Source organism: Apiospora kogelbergensis (genome assembly GCF_038363985.1).
Source record: "Apiospora kogelbergensis strain CBS 113332 chromosome Unknown utg000007l_segment0_segment0, whole genome shotgun sequence".
NCBI classification, from domain to species: domain Eukaryota; kingdom Fungi; phylum Ascomycota; class Sordariomycetes; order Amphisphaeriales; family Apiosporaceae; genus Apiospora; species Apiospora kogelbergensis.
Window position 1 is genome coordinate 3,552,002 of NW_027117424.1, and position 12,895 is coordinate 3,564,896.

General features: G+C 54.8%; 5 protein-coding genes across 5 annotated transcripts; 2 read left to right on the forward strand and 3 right to left on the reverse strand.

Annotated features, from left to right (window-relative positions):
• Positions 1-456: 456 nt before the first annotated feature.
• On the forward strand, positions 457-1,449 carry PG998_011543 (uncharacterized protein; the record flags this gene model as incomplete). Its single annotated transcript, XM_066878359.1, has 1 exon — positions 457-1,449. One exon carries the CDS (start codon positions 457-459, stop codon positions 1,447-1,449), a length of 993 nt encoding a protein of 330 aa, XP_066727413.1.
• A 341-nt stretch (positions 1,450-1,790) lies between these two features.
• PG998_011544 (uncharacterized protein) lies at positions 1,791-3,409 on the reverse strand (the record flags this gene model as incomplete). Its single annotated transcript, XM_066878360.1, has 2 exons — positions 1,791-2,661; positions 2,733-3,409. 2 exons carry the CDS (start codon positions 3,407-3,409, stop codon positions 1,791-1,793), a joined length of 1,548 nt encoding a protein of 515 aa, XP_066727414.1.
• A 477-nt stretch (positions 3,410-3,886) lies between these two features.
• Positions 3,887-5,049, reverse strand: PG998_011545 (uncharacterized protein; the record flags this gene model as incomplete). Its single annotated transcript, XM_066878361.1, is given in 3 exon segments — positions 3,887-4,186; positions 4,203-4,585; positions 4,671-5,049. The coding sequence occupies 3 exon segments, from the start codon at positions 5,047-5,049 to the stop codon at positions 3,887-3,889; spliced, it is 1,062 nt and encodes a 353-aa protein (XP_066727415.1).
• Positions 5,050-5,478: 429 nt separating this feature from the next.
• Positions 5,479-6,956, forward strand: PG998_011546 (uncharacterized protein; the record flags this gene model as incomplete). Its single annotated transcript, XM_066878362.1, has 3 exons — positions 5,479-5,795; positions 5,851-6,691; positions 6,780-6,956. The coding sequence occupies 3 exons, from the start codon at positions 5,479-5,481 to the stop codon at positions 6,954-6,956; spliced, it is 1,335 nt and encodes a 444-aa protein (XP_066727416.1).
• A 2,353-nt stretch (positions 6,957-9,309) lies between these two features.
• Positions 9,310-11,716, reverse strand: PG998_011547 (peptidase C65 Otubain-domain-containing protein; the record flags this gene model as incomplete). Its single annotated transcript, XM_066878363.1, has 4 exons — positions 9,310-10,505; positions 10,722-10,746; positions 10,965-11,051; positions 11,126-11,716. 4 exons carry the CDS (start codon positions 11,714-11,716, stop codon positions 9,310-9,312), a joined length of 1,899 nt encoding a protein of 632 aa, XP_066727417.1.
• Between the last annotated feature and the right edge of the window lie 1,179 nt (positions 11,717-12,895).

Here is a 12,895-nt window from a genome sequence, read left to right on the forward strand (position 1 = left end):
TATTTAAATTAAAAATTTTGCTTATATAACTACAAGATGAACAAACTACCAAAGGGGTCGTGAGCCCAACTTTGTTCTTAGAAATCTGGCTCTCTTCTGCGACCTCCTTGGAATCGAAGCATTGCTTGCCCCGTAGTAATTATATCTTGCAAATTCAGGGGAAGAGGAGCAACGTCACAAACGTTATTACAGAAGGATTGACTTATTTACTCATACTGCTTTTAGATGACCCATTTTGAGCAGAAGTATATCGAAGATCCACGTATTTAATTACATGACAGTCTCCAAAGCTTGGTAAAGTTGGCTACAATATGTAATTCTTCCCAAACCCAAGCCTGATATGAATAGTTCACACCTAAAGATTTAACAAACACTAAGACTTCTATTTCTCTGCACGAAATCTCCTTAAGTAATAGACCTAAGCATACAACGCATCATCATCATCTACATCTTACCATGGGCCCCATTGCAACGTCTACCGTCTACTATGACGAATATCGCCACCGCCAGCATCAACCGGGCCGGCTCATCGTCTTCGTGTGGAGCTTGCTCGCGACCGCGGTCTTATTCGCCTACATTGTCTTCGCGGTGATTCTGTACACGGAGCAGCGCAGCTTTCATCGCCGCCAGCAAGAGCTACTCCAAAACTGGGAAGACACAGCCACCCAGCCTGGGTCTTTGTCAAGGACCCGTGCCGCCCGGGAGCGGCGAGGCCGGCGCCTAGAACGCACTCCCCTCGTTGATCATGGCGAGGTTGACCCTCATGATTCGGATGACTCCACCTACGGAGGGAGCAGCACCACGCTGTTCACCAACAGCGGACAAGTGAACGGATACGGAACCACGGACGGCCACCCATCTATCGACCCGGCGCCTAGTTACAACGAACATGAATCTAACAACCGTTTCGAAGTGCCGGGGGACGCGATTTATCTGCCGCCTCCTTATTTCCCCATATCTCCAGTCCAATCGATCCACAGCCCAAATCCGACTTGCGTCGAGCACCCGGATCACGGAGATGACTTGGAAGTGATTGAGGAGGCAGCTGACGCCACTACAAGCATACCAGTGGGCCTATTTTCAGACAACGATAGACAGGATTTCTCAGGCGTCACTGCTGACGGTAACGATGTTGCCGGTTGGACAGCAGGATCGGATTGGATCAGCAATGAAAATGACGGACCAACGGCGATAGTAACAAGCGGCCCAGAGAATCTGGAGCCTGCGGGTGATCAATTGTCTTCCTCGTCTTCTTCGTCTTCCTCGAAGAGTACACATGTACTGGACGGTCACGGACTGGTGGCCAAGTTTAAGAGAGGCGTACATTGGAATCTCAGTCAGAAGGGGGCGAGTTCAGCGGCAAGCAGTAGCAGCATCAGCTCGCCTCAAATAAACTCTCAACCTGAAGAGGCGCATGAAGGGTTACGCAAGAGGGGAGGTCAGGAATAACATTTGAATATGAGCTTTGACTGTCATGATTTGGGTTACCTAGGCAATCTTGACTTGGGCACAGCTTTATGCTACATCTATAGTAATAATAAAGAAGTTGCATAAAAAACATTCCCGTTACACACCCTCTGATTACTCGTAAGTAGAATAGCTAAAATGGGATAGCAATTAGAGTAGGATAATAGCTAGTAGCTGCAAAACGGCGAAGTATCGTTAAGAACGTAATAGTTGATCGGCCGTTGCGCCTTTGTCGTCTGTCAGTTGTTGATTATTCATTTGTTTCAAGTACGGCGGTAGATGAAGACGCCAAGTACTTTGCCTTCAGCAAAGCACGATCGTTTCTAGTAACTAGAAGAAGCCTTCTCTCGAAGCCTCTTGCCATAGTGCCACAAGATAAGCGGAGCCGGGATGCCGAACCCCAGTGCCACGAAAGCCAGCAGACTATTCCCCCATCCGTAACCGAGGGCGTCGTACATGGCGGGCGCGAAGAGCGGGAACAGGAACGCCGTCAAGCTCTTGAGGAACTGCGTGGCCGCCAGCGCGCTGGTCGTGTGCTCCGGGTACGCGTCCATGAGGTAAGCCTGGTCGGGCATGCCGCGGATCTGGCTGCCGAAGAGCGCTAGGAACACGCCGGCGTCCACGACGGCCCAGTGCAGGTGGTACTGCGCGGCCCAGCCGTACAGGAACAGCGCGAGCGGCCCGAGCAGCGTGCCCGGGTAGCTCAAGGGCACGCGCAGCTCCGGACTGTGCTCGGCGCGGCCCAGGCGGCGTTGCATGTAGTGGTACATGTAGTCCATCAGACGGCCCCCGACGAGGGCGGCCGCGATCTCGCCCAGCGCGCAGGCCAGGTAGTGCAGCCCGCTGAGCTCGACCGACTGGCCGTACTGCTTCATCCACAGGTCCGAGAAGGTGGAGAGCACGATGTACAGAAGGCCGTAGTGGAAGGCCGAGATGACACCCAGCAGCTGGATAATGGGGTGGAACAGAAGCAGCCGCAGGGGCCGCGAGACGGCGCGGCTGATTACGCGGCCCACGTTCTTCTTGGCGTCGCGGCGGCCGATGGTGGTGTAGTAGCGGTCGTCACCCGTCTCTCGCCGGAGTCGCGCGGCGCGGCGTTCGATGATGACCGGGCCGTAGGTCTCCCAGAAAGAGAGGAAGGACACGACAATCATGACGGCCTGGAATACGGAGGTGGACCAGAACATCCAGCGCCTATGGGGTAATCGATGTTGGTACTAATTACACCTTCTAGCAAGATGGAATTGCATTCGAAAGCCACTTACCAACTAGTGCGGCCTGCCATGAAGCCGCCGACGATGGGGCCAACGGCAGACCCAAGAAGAGGGATGAGCAGGTACATGGCGAGGGAGTTGCCACGCTCCTCGGGACGCCAGATGTCACCGAGTACACCTCCGGCCAGCGCATAGATGGAAGAAGCACCGAAGCCGGCCAAGAAACGCGCGGCGATTAGCAGCTCCTTGTTTGGGGCGAAGCCGCAAGCAATGTTCCACACCAGGAACCACACGTTGGAAGCATGCAGCACGGGCTTGCGGCCGTAGATCTCGGACAGGGGGCCGAGTATTAAAGGGCCAAAGGCCGTGGCCAACAAGTAGATGGACATGGCCATGACGGACTCGGCGCTGTTCATGTGCAGCTCGGTGGCGATGGTGCCTAGGGCCGGGGCCATGATGGTGGAGACCATGATGCGGTTGAAGCCGGTGGCGGACAGGACATCGGTCACGGCCCATTTCTTGGTTTTGGTCCAGTTCTTGGGGTCTTCCGGATCCGACGGGCCAGCGAAGGCGACGAGGAAAGGGTCGGTGACGTCCTTATTGGTCGAGACACCGTTAGGGTCGGTATTATTAGGTGCCGATGAGACAACAACAGCCATCTCCAGATCGGCACCACTTGCAGGCGCAATTGGCTCTGGTGCCATGGTGTTAGCGTTGTCGGACTTCATTCTTGGACCAAATTGGAAGGAAATCAAGCATGTAAGTCTTGCAATACTTCAAACTGAAGGCGAAGCAGCGCATTTATGTAGCGATCTAGGGATGCAATTGTTGGGAATAGGCTCGGTCTTCGGTTCGGAGCTTGTTGCCAAGCCGAATTATCAGATCAACAAAATGTGGTTGCCAAGACAGATTATCAGATGATCTGATAAGTGGAGGTGATCGAATTAGCAACGACTCTATGTCGAATGCTGGCCGGGCCGTGACTCACACCAACAGGCACAGGCAATGTGGATCTCCCTAGGGCTGATACGGAAGGTGTAAGGTAACTGTCATTTCGGCCCATGGGTGAATGGGGAAACGGTGAGCCATTGACCTTGCATTGGTATACATAAGGGGCAAGCGCGCTGTGACGTCTCGCAGGCTTCCACGCCACTGTAACGTGTTGAATTAGGCATCCCTCGCGTTAGTGGCGAGAGCCCATGGCTCTAGGGCCCGTCGGAAGCGGAGTCGGAGTCATCATCGGCGACAGGCGTGCGACCAGGCCGCTTAGGCTCTTTATCCAGCTGGGCGTTAAGGTTGCTTAGGATAGAGCGTAACCCATCTTGAAGCTGGGTAGTTTTGGCTTGCTGGATGGATAGTTCCAGCTGTTCGATCTTTTCCTGGATCTCGCGTACCCGAGCAGCATCAGGGTCATCCTCCAACTCGCCCTCGGCTTCTTCCTCCGGGTCGTCTCTAGTGAGCCCCTTCCCCAAAGGCCGCTTCAAAGGCCTCGGCCATCCCGTGGTCTTTGATGGCAAACACCACAGTTTCAATACCGTGCCAAACCTCCCCCTTTGCCTTATTCTTTCCGTGAGACTGCTTGTTGCTGTTATTGCCAAGCAGTACCCTTTTCCAAGCAGCGGCTATCTCTCCGACCGGGTTCCCGTAGGCACCACAGCCCCATGCGCCCAACACCACTTTCCGCACCTTCTTTGCCTGGAGGATCCTCAACACGGACCGCATCTTCTGCAGCACGAGTTCCCGGTCCTTTGCCAGAGCGTAAGATCCGCGGCCAGTCGCTTCATTAACGGACACGTCTGGAAACCTGAGCATGCCAGCAGAGACGCAGTCGACGAACCACCTGTCCTTCTTCTCGAGCTCGTCCCCGGCGTCGTCCCGGAACACCAACACGTCGGGTGTATAGACTCCCCAGCTCTGGCAGTCGATAGAACTCGTCTTTCAACGATGGTAACAGCGTCGTGCGCATACATAGGTACTCTTCCTGGCTACCTGCCCCGTTCAAGAACCCTCCACCTGGCGATAGGGGAGATGCCATGTTCAGGATGCCAACCCGCGCCTCCTTGTTTCCCAGATCCACTCTGCCTGTATCAGGATGCTCAAGTAGCCGGCGAGCAACGGTGAGTGTATCGGCTGCCTGCAAGACGAGCCCCGGCGGACTTGATGCAGACACTGTGGGGTCATCTTGCTTTGTCTTGAGTGCGGGTGGGTTGGCGATCAACTCGGCCGCCTCGGTACCACGCCGCGACCGGGGATGAGCGGACAGCAGCGCCGGTATGGTCTTATTTAAGGTGGCCTTGGCCTTCTTTGCGCGGACATCCTTACGGAACGCCGCTGGCGGTTGGCCCACCGAGGGCTCTGTTCGACCCATGTATGAAATGAAAAGCAAGAGTTCACCTCCAGTTTTGGTGACGTAGGGACTAATTCTCGTGGGTTGGACAAGAGGTTTTATACTGATCGCACACTGGCCATCAAGGTACCGATCGTCAATGGGAAAAACATGTCAAAACGTCTGGGCTTGATTATACCCACTTTTATTTTCTGGGGGTTGAGACTGTTGACTAGTACAAAAAAGCATCACCGGTAAGGAGGCCACGATAGGGCTGAGAAAGTCTTCAGCGGGCATTGGCATCAACTGCAAGAACCAACCCCGCCTGTGGCCAACCCCCACCTGCCCTGAATTGGCTAGGGCCCAAGCTTAAGCTGCCCCGAGTCGGTCGCTAATATTTTTTCCATTGCCAGTAATCGAACCTTCCATTTCCCTGGCCTTCACCTCAACCTCAACCCCATCTGGTCTGCGATGGGCACCTCCCGCTTAAAGAAAGCGAGGCCCTTTGTGCTTCAACACATCAACATCCCCGGCCACCCGTACCGCCCACCAACCTACGCCCTCGCCGTCGCCATCCAGTCCAAACTCCAACAGCGCCTGCTCGACTACAAAACCGCCGTCGCCGCCAACGCCGCCGACCTGTCCCGACCTCCGCCGACGCCGCCGCCCCCGACAATCCTCTCCTTCACGCCCGCCCCAACCTACACCCTCGGCCGACGGCAGACCGAGCCACTCAGCGAGGCCGAGGAGGCGCGCCTGAAGGGGCGCCTGGACATCCATTGGTACAAGCGCTACTATAAAGCGAAACATAATAGACGTATATTATCCGACGACAATGACGAGAAAAAAGGCCGTCGGCAATGACCACTATTACGCCTCCTTCACGCCGGCTATCCACACCGCCCCGCGCGGCGGCCTGACCACCTACCACGGCCCGGGCCAAGTCGTCTTCTGGCCGGTTCTGGACCTGAAGTCGCCGCGGCACCGCCACTTCAGCGTGCGCGACTACGCCTGTCTGCTGGAGAAAACGACCAAGGCCTCCGTCGCCGCCGCCGCCGCCGCTGCGCTGCCGTTCTTCCCATCCGAGCTGGTGCGCCAGGAATCGATCGAGGGCTTCACGACGGAAAACCCGGGCGTCTGGGTCCGGCGCCGGCAGGTCGACGGCATGGACGACGAGGCAACAAAAGTCGGCGGCGACTTTGTCGGGCCCGACGGCGAGGAGCGCAAGATCGCCGCGCTGGGCGTCCACCTGAGCCGCCACGTCACGGGGCTGGGCGTCGCCGTTAACTGCAGCATGCCCGTGCGCGGGGCCGAGACGCTGGACCCCTGGCGGCGCATCGTGGCCTGCGGGCTCGAGGGCAAGCGCGTGACGAGCCTGGCGTACGAGCTGCTCGACTACAACCGGCCCCTGGAGTGGACCAAGGCGCTCAAGCCGCTAAGGCCCCTCGACTCAGTGAACAAGAACCCGGGCGCCGCGCCGAGGCTGGAAACGGAGATGCTGCGGTCCTGGCCCGAAATCTTTGCCCGGTCGATCGCCGACCCGTGGTTTAGACCGTCTTCGGATTCGCCGCTCGTGGTCAACTCCACTCTGGACGAGGTCCTGGGCAAGGGCTGGGAGAAGAGGACTGGCATCCCAGAAGAGGAGCAGTACTACATTGCCGAGAGGAAGCCCATCGTTGACCCCGTGGGTTGGACTACAGAGAACGAGTTGGGAATATGAGTCACGTTCTCTAACTCAACATACTATAACTGACGCAACTAATACAAGACAGGGCGTGTTGAGCCATCGTTCCTCGCCTTACGCCCAAGCTCTGCGAACCAACGCTGCCGCGGTACGGCTGCTTCTGTTACTGTCGCTCGCTGCAGCAGGCTACGCCTGCTGGGCCCAAAGCCAAAATGCACCTGTGCCCGACGGCAGACCGCAGCGTCGCATCATATCGCACTTGTAAACAACACATGGCTTTTCTCTCCACAAATTGTCAGGCTATACGTCTCCTTCACAGCTGCAGTTCGTACGCGTGGTCGCGCATCGCACGTATGTAAATGCGCATGTGCTGCCGCGTGTTTGTTGCTTGGTTTCATACCAACATGCAGTGTGCGTGTGTCGATTACCGTACGAGTACAAATTATTCCCGGCATATCGGGTGCGCATATGAAGGATGAAGGCAAGGATAACTAACGGGCACATGGTTGGCCACGCAGCTGATGGCTTGGCTTGGCCTGACCTGGCCTGACTGATGCCTACCCGCCAGCAACGCAGCAACAGTAATGGCGCCGGTCATCGGCATCGAACCACGGGGAAGCGCGGGGCGCACCGCCGCCAAGCAGGGCCGTGTACCCCGGCATATTGTCGGTTATATGCTTCGCCATGCTTGCTCTACAGACAATAGCCAGCGAACCTAGCAAGGAAGCGACATACATGTGCATGTTGCAACTAGGTAACTAGTTAGTAGGTAGCTAGTCCAACGGTTCGGTGTTTGATCGTGCAGGAAGAAGGTTGCGACGACTGGTCGCGGAATGTAACCTGTCGTATTATTATGTAGCTGCTGCTGCGACGGAGGGTCACCGCTCTGGAAACAGGGACCCCGGCTTTACCGGCAGAACGACTAGAAGAACCAGTACTAGAAAATGAGAGAGGGAGAGGAAGAGAGGTAGTTGAATACGACACCAGACAGCCAATTAGTCCATGGCCTTGGGAAAGAAAACAGGCTACTGGATGCGACTCTAGACAAGCACGTTTATTTCCGTCCGTGATAGAACTTTCCACGTTCTTTGTCCAGATCCCGAATTGATTAATTGACGTGTTCGTGTCATGGCACAACACACACTTGGCAACACACCATCAGCACTCCCGCGGATCGACCTTGGAGTGCAGGATCTTCATGTGCCCCATGTAGCAGCAGCAGCAACGGGCTGATATATCCACTAATTGAATGGATGATTGATTGATGCATGGATGGATGGATCGTGGGTTTCATTTCCATTTACGTCTCTTGCTTGGTATGGTTGTTTTGCTGACCATGCTGCATGCTTCTCCTTACTTACGTTTCATGCTTCCTTTCTTCTTCTCTGTGCATCCAGGCCGGTTTCACTCGATCTGGAATATTAGACGAAAAAACAGAAAGCAAGGGAGAGAGTGTGTGCGCGCGCGCGTGTGTGTGGAGAAGCGCGATGGTACAGTGAGATGTTCAACCAGGTATTTCTATTTCGGTTAAGTATCGATTTTGGCCCCGAACAAGGGCAGACTGATAGCAGGCCAAAAGAGAATGCTGACACCATCCACACACCCACACAACTGCCTTACCCTCGGCACTTGCCATCCCTAACGTGTACGACACCAAGTAAGCCCCCGATCTCATGTGGTCCCCAAAATACACGATATCCACGGGTCTCGTGATGTCACTTGTCTGCTTGTCATGCTGTGGTGTCACCACCAACTGCCCGTAGTCTCGCCGTTGAAGAAATTACAAATGCAAGTCAGATTTTCGGGCTCTCCTGCCTCGCCTTGCGCCGGGAGAAGGGTGGTGGAAGGCTAACGGAGAAAGGACGCGGGTCCCGAGGTTCACAGCCTATCAGAGAGGATTGAATTTTGATTCCCAAATTCTTGAATTATATGAGGGTGTCGTGGTGTCACTATGCTTTACCAGATGCAGTCCTCCCGCCTGCCTATTTTCTCACGCCCTCCTTTCCCTCCCCCGTTTCGGAGCCGAAACGAGGTATCAGGGTAAGATATTAAAATCTGACTTGGTTTCTCCACCCACCGCATCATCTCTCGTCTAGATCTCTCCTTCCATACTTTCGCGCTCGCTCGCTCGCCAAGTCGTAACCATGATAATGATGATGCTTTCTCACTCGTACAATCCGAGACGGGCTGCAAAGCCCGAAGAGGGGGCCAGAGGCAAAAAGAGCCGTGGCAGGTGCTGAACACACCAAGACGCACCTGGCAATCCGAATCGCCCATCCCGTTGGTCCAAAGGGCCCTGGCATTCGAAACAAAAGGGGTAACATTAAAAAGAAGCAGGGTCTGTTGATACTCCGTGTACCAAAGCCCCGCTGCAAAAACAAAAGGCATAACGACATGAATGATTCGTAAGAAGCAAAGAACGCCCGTGGGAGATATCAAATTGAATTACTGCCTCCGCCTTTGACACCATGCCATGAATGTGGATGAACAGAAGAAAAGGGATGATGATGATGATGATGAAAAGAAAATGTCAAATGTTTGCCGCCAACACCAGTTCCATTCTTGGCACGTGCCCTTTTTCTTTTTCTTCATCCATCACGCAACGTGAAATGCTTTACTCAGTGACTTCGTTTGCGGCCGCCGTTCCGGCTGCTATTACTGCTCGCAGGCTGTAGATCCTCGTCGTTTTCGGGTTTGTATTCCTCAGGCTGGAAGTGGGGGTTGTTGTAGTGAGCCGTGTTGAAGTGACTATTCTTGAACATGCTCGTCGTAAAGGTGGGCTCACTCAGCGTGGTCGAGGAGCCGGGCGACGCCCTCTCGCCCAGCCCCGGGAGGGGGTAGTTGTATTTGCTGAACCGCAGCGAGTTCAGCGGCGAAATCAGCGGCGCTTCCTGCTGTGGGGGTGATGACTGCTGCTGTGGGAGCAGCTGTGTCGGTGGTAGTCCGTCCGACACCGAGTAGGGCGAGGTTACCCATGGGGACATGGGAGGAGGGGTATATGCATCTGCGACCGGGGAACAGTCGGCCGGTGGTGAGCCTAGAGGTGAGATACTGGGCGGACCCATGGCCGGAATCATGGACAGAGCCGTCATGTCGAGGGTCGCATAGTCCTGCAACGAAGAAACACTGCTCTGCCGGATGTCATGCTGGTGGGAGAGTGATGTCACGCGGTTTACCTGCAACGAGGTAGGCCCAGAGGGAATGGGCGGTGTTTGCATGGCCGTACCACCGGTGCGGTACAGGATGTCGTAATGTCCCGGTCGATAAAGCAGCTGAATCATGGGCTCGACGGATGCCGCATCTTTGCCATTGGCTTCATCTGGCATTCTGTGCACGTTGACTTGGTCTCCCTCGCTGCGATCCAGATAGGCAATCTCCAGCACCATGTTTGCGGGTTTCAGGAGCACCTTGAACAGCAGTACCATGCCCAGATGGTCAATCTCGCGATCCACGGGTAATATCCATTCGTCGCAATAGCTGTTGACATCGCCGGGAATGAAGGCTTCGTACTCGGCAAAGTTGCCTTTCAACCATGAAGCAGCAAGGAGCCGGAGGTGGTAGATCATGGCAGCCGATGCCATGCCGTCGTTGAACTTCTCCATCAGAAGTTTCATGGGGTCTGCTCCACCGGCCAGGGCCTGAATGAGTTCCGTCATTAGTTCGAAGGTTATATCAGTAAAGTCCTCCGTCACCATGGGGTCAAAGCCTCCTGCCGTCTCCAGGTAGTCGTTCAAGGTCCGCAGTCTGGCGAGCTCAGACTGAAGCTGGTTAACCCCACATCGTACCAAGGACTCGAGATATCCGAACCCAATAGCTATTTGAGCGCAAACACGTCAGTGTCAAAGTGAGAAACATGATGCGTAATTCGCAACAGGCTTTGAAGCTGAACAGTGGAAGAGTAGGAGAGGAATGGGATAGCATCGAGCTCAATGCGGATGTGCACCCCCCAACATTTGGGTATTCCGAGAAATTGCGGGGTACAGGGTGGGATATGCAACAAAATCCAAGAAGCGTAAAGTTGCAAACTTACCTCGCCAGCCACAATTACCGTCGCCCTGGATCGGACGGTAGTGAGAGTAAGTCTGGGGTAATGCCTGAGAGATCCTGGTCAATTAAAAGTGTCTAGTGCATAGAGAAGCCCGCATGTTGAGGAACGGAGCCGTGCGTGATAATTCTCCGGCGGAGAAGGGGTAGAATGGTTGGCTTCACGCAAAGAGCGCCGTCGTCGTCGACGCCAGCATCCTCGGCACACACCAAACGTGAGAGGACTTACCAATGTTTTGGCGACAAATGTGGGATCGGCTTTGGCGTATTCTTCTGTTATTGCGTGGCTTGGCGTCTTTTCGCCGACATAAGGGCCCTGGTAGTTTGGTCAGAAACGCATTTCAGAACAAGATGCAGACCATGTTACGCGGCATGCGAATCGGTGCTCACCTCCAGGCTAGGCTTGTATTTGCTGGCGGCCAGCTCCTGATCGGTGACGTCGCTTTGCTGCTCCATTTTGATGTGTTGGTGGCCGTGGTTGCGCAATTGCTGGCGGTTTTTATTTGAGCGATTGATTTGGTGTCGGGGACGGGAGTTATGAAGGCGATGGTGGTGGGCTGCGGCAGCAGCAGCAACGGCGGGGGAGGAAGCTTTGTTGGTGCTGGGGCTGAGGCGGTGGTGGTGGTTGTGGTGGTTGTGGTGGTCGTTGTGTTGACGCAGTGGCAGTGGAGGCAATTGTTGAAGTAATGGCGAGGTGACGGGGTCGGCGGGATTTGGCGCCAGGCCCGGGTGATGATGATGGTTTATTAGGTGATTGTTGTTGACATGGACTTGGACATTGAGATTTGCGGTTCCGCCACTACCGCTGTTGTCACCATTATTGCTCACACCATGGCTGCTGCTACTGCAGCTGTTGCTCGCCCCAAAAGACTGGCCCAGCGGAGTGGGTGCAAAAGAGTACTCGGGGATTTGCGCGTTGGCTGCGTAGGCCCCGAACGATGAGTACGGAGCAGCATACGGCGTAGGCATGGGCTGGAACATGCCTGGGCCTGGGAGGAAGATGGATCGAAAAGTCCCCGGGCTGGGATGTCGCTATCACGAAAAGAAACTGTGGCCCCCAATAAGGTTTCCGGCTTGATCGGGTCGATCTAGTAGGCGATTCGATTTTGGGTATCAACTTCTTCTGCCGGTGCCCAAATATGTGTGTATGTATTCTCGATATGTCTGTTGGACCTAACCAACCACCTTGGCAGCAGCTGAGGGGAGCTAGTCAGTCGTGGACATGGGACCACCCGACTCGAGCAGGCTAGGGAGGTGTGTGTATGTAAGTGTGAGTCTGATGATGTGATGGGGTTCCGAGGCTCCTGCGAAGAGCAATCAAACCACCGTGGACAGGAACAGCCCGGAGCAGGCAGGCCAAATGTCGGCGGACGGAGGGATGGATGGATGGAAGAAGGTTTATAGGGGGCAGCAAGGGGGTTTTCTAGAAGGAGGGAAGAGGCGAAACTTTGTAAAACCAGAATTCGGGATGGACAGGCTGGGGATGCCCGTACCATAAAAGCCGACGAAAAGTGACAGGCCTAGCTGTTCGTCTAGTTGCCCTCGCCAGGATATTTGATAATATGATTGACCTACCGATATACATGTAGCGACGAGACAGATGTGCAGCTGCAGTGATTACGGTGGTAATCCAGGAGCCAGTAGTAATTGCATGGACAAGGTTGAGTGCATGGGAAGGACGGGCAAGACGGGAGCCTTTTGCCTTTGGGGCGACCAGGGGGACTGGAGAAGAGCCCACAGATATCCCAGCGTCTATAAAGAATACCAGAGAGTATTGATTATATCCATAGGCCGGCAATAAAACTTGAACATGGCCCAAATGCATGTACTCGGGTGTACTGTATGTAACATGGAGATATGGACGCCGCTGGGTCGGGGTCTCTCTCCAGCGTCGGCATATCCACAGACTGGGCATGCGTGCTAGGCGTGTACCACGTACATACATGCTACGACGACGAGCAGGTTTCTTTTCGCCATCCAGTAAGACAGTCTCGCTCGCATCCAGCTACTATAGCATGCATTACATAGGATGCATACCTACCGTGATATCGCGAGCTTTATCCTGGCTATTGATCAATCAATCAATCGTGGTCAAGTCAAGTGTGTACGACAACCGGCTGGACCTCGCAAACTACGACACTAACTTGGGCGCACGTTCAA